The 1941-nt window shown below is 41.5% G+C and overlaps 1 protein-coding gene across 1 annotated transcript in view; it reads left to right on the top strand.

The window, feature by feature from the left end:
• LOC102199628 (tripartite motif-containing protein 16-like protein) overlaps nt 1-1941 on the top strand; it is a 22621-nt gene that overhangs the window by 901 nt on the left and 19779 nt on the right. Inside the window, exon 2 of the mRNA XM_013915360.1 lies at nt 4-600. Within this exon, the coding sequence (XP_013770814.1) occupies nt 4-600 (597 nt within the window). The remainder of the gene's footprint in view (nt 1-3; nt 601-1941) is intronic.

Below are 1941 nucleotides of genomic sequence, written 5' to 3'. Positions count from 1 at the left end.
AAGCATTTCTAAGTGAGGAATGGAGGAAGATCACTCTGACAGTGAGATCAGTGGATGTTTTATTGCCACAAATTGAACCTAAGACCAGAGATGACTTTTTAAAACATTCATGTCAACTGACGATCGACCCAGATACAGTCCACAAAAATCTCTTCCTGTCTAATCAGAACAGAACCGTATCAGACAGTGCTCCAAATCCAAATATCTATCCTGGATATAAAAAAAGGGACAGGTTTTCCAACCACCAGCAGGTCCTGAGTAAGGACAGTCTGATTGGACCTTGTTACTGGGAAGTGGAGTGGAAAGGGAAAGGCCTTTCAGTAGCCGTGACGTACAAGAATAAAAATAAACTGGATCAAAGTGATTTTGGAAGTAACAATAAATCCTGGGCATTAGAGTGTTACGGTGACTGCTACAAATTCAGTCACAATAAAATCACAACTCCCCTCTCAGGCCCTCTGTCCTCCAAAGTAGGAGTGTACGTGGATCCCAGAGCAGGTGTTCTTTCTTTCTACAGCGTCTCTGACACCATGGCCCTCCTCCACAGAGTCCAGACCACATTCACTAAGCCGCTCTATGCTGGACTGTGGATTTGGAAGAGTTTTTGGGCTGACAACACTGCTACATTTAATGAGATAAAATAGACCGTCTTCATTGGTTTGTGAACCCATCTTGTTCTTTCCTTTACTCACTGATCAAATGCCATCATCTTAAGCCAGGTGTCACAGGGAAACATGAAATATTGATTAAAATCTGATAGATTTCTTTGTGCACAGGAACTACAAATCAGTAGCATCAGTCATAATGAATGCCAGTGTTTGCACATGTATCATTAATCAAAATGTGAGATTAGTTTTGTACGGTTTATACTGTGAGGTTTTCTGTCGCACTGTATGAATCATTCATGAACTTTCTCAATCATTTCTTTTCTCAATCATTTTTTACTTCTTCCTTTCACTTTTTAAGCATTTTAAGAAAACTGTAATGATGCGTTCAGTACACCCATAATAATATAAAATCAGTTGTACATTCTTAGAAAAAAATCATGTTTAACAATAATTATTGAATGCTAAAAAGGAATTTGTGGCAGTGCTTATACCACCTATGACAACTGAGGAAGTTCAGGGTCTCTCCAGTGATCCTCAGGACTTTCTATACAGGCACTGTAGAGAGCATCCTCACACAGAACGTCGCATCCTGGTTTGGGAACAGCTGTGTCTAGGACAAAAAAGCTCTTCAGAGAGTGATCTGTACAGCAGAACGCTGCTGCAGGGCTGCTCTCCCCTTCCTACCGGACATTTACACCAAAAGATGCAGGACCAGAGCAGCTCAGATACTAAAGGACCCTTTCCACCCCAGCAATAAACCGGTCCAGTTTCTACACCATCTGCAGAAGGTTCCCCACCATCTGGGCAAGAACAGAGAGGCTGAAGAGGAGCTTCTACCCTCAGTCAGGCCATCCATGTATTAAATCAGGACATGCCACATTTTATTGATTCGTTATTGTGTTTGTAACACTTGTGATGAGCACAGATATGACATGTGTCATGATCCTGGGTCTTATGACCCAGCGGTTTCAGTTTCTTGTGTTTTGTTCTTTTGTATTATGGTTTGAGTCCACCTTGTTACTTTAAAGTTTAGTCTGAATCACTAGGTTTTTATGTTTATTTTTTGGTTGTTAGATTTCCTGTGTCTTTGCTCCTGTGTCTCCCTCTGTGTATCTGTAGTCATATAGATCTGAGTTCCTGTGCCTTGTTTCCCCTCGTGTTTTATTCCACGTTTCTCCAGCCCGTTAATAACGGGCCGTTATGTCTGCGCTCTGGCAACAAAGAACTGTGCGTGTGTGAAGTGCATTTCACAGTATCAGTCTAATGAACTTAAACCTACACCATCCTCCCTATTCTGGTATTCTAAACAGTACCCGAAAGTAGACTGCTTGGT

This window comes from Pundamilia nyererei, unplaced genomic scaffold, assembly GCF_000239375.1.
Source record: "Pundamilia nyererei isolate P.nyererei 1_Seehausen unplaced genomic scaffold, PunNye1.0 scaffold00292, whole genome shotgun sequence".
NCBI lineage: Eukaryota > Metazoa > Chordata > Actinopteri > Cichliformes > Cichlidae > Pundamilia > Pundamilia nyererei.
The sequence above is the reverse complement of the archived record's forward strand: the minus strand, read 5'-3'. Positions and strand labels throughout refer to the sequence as shown.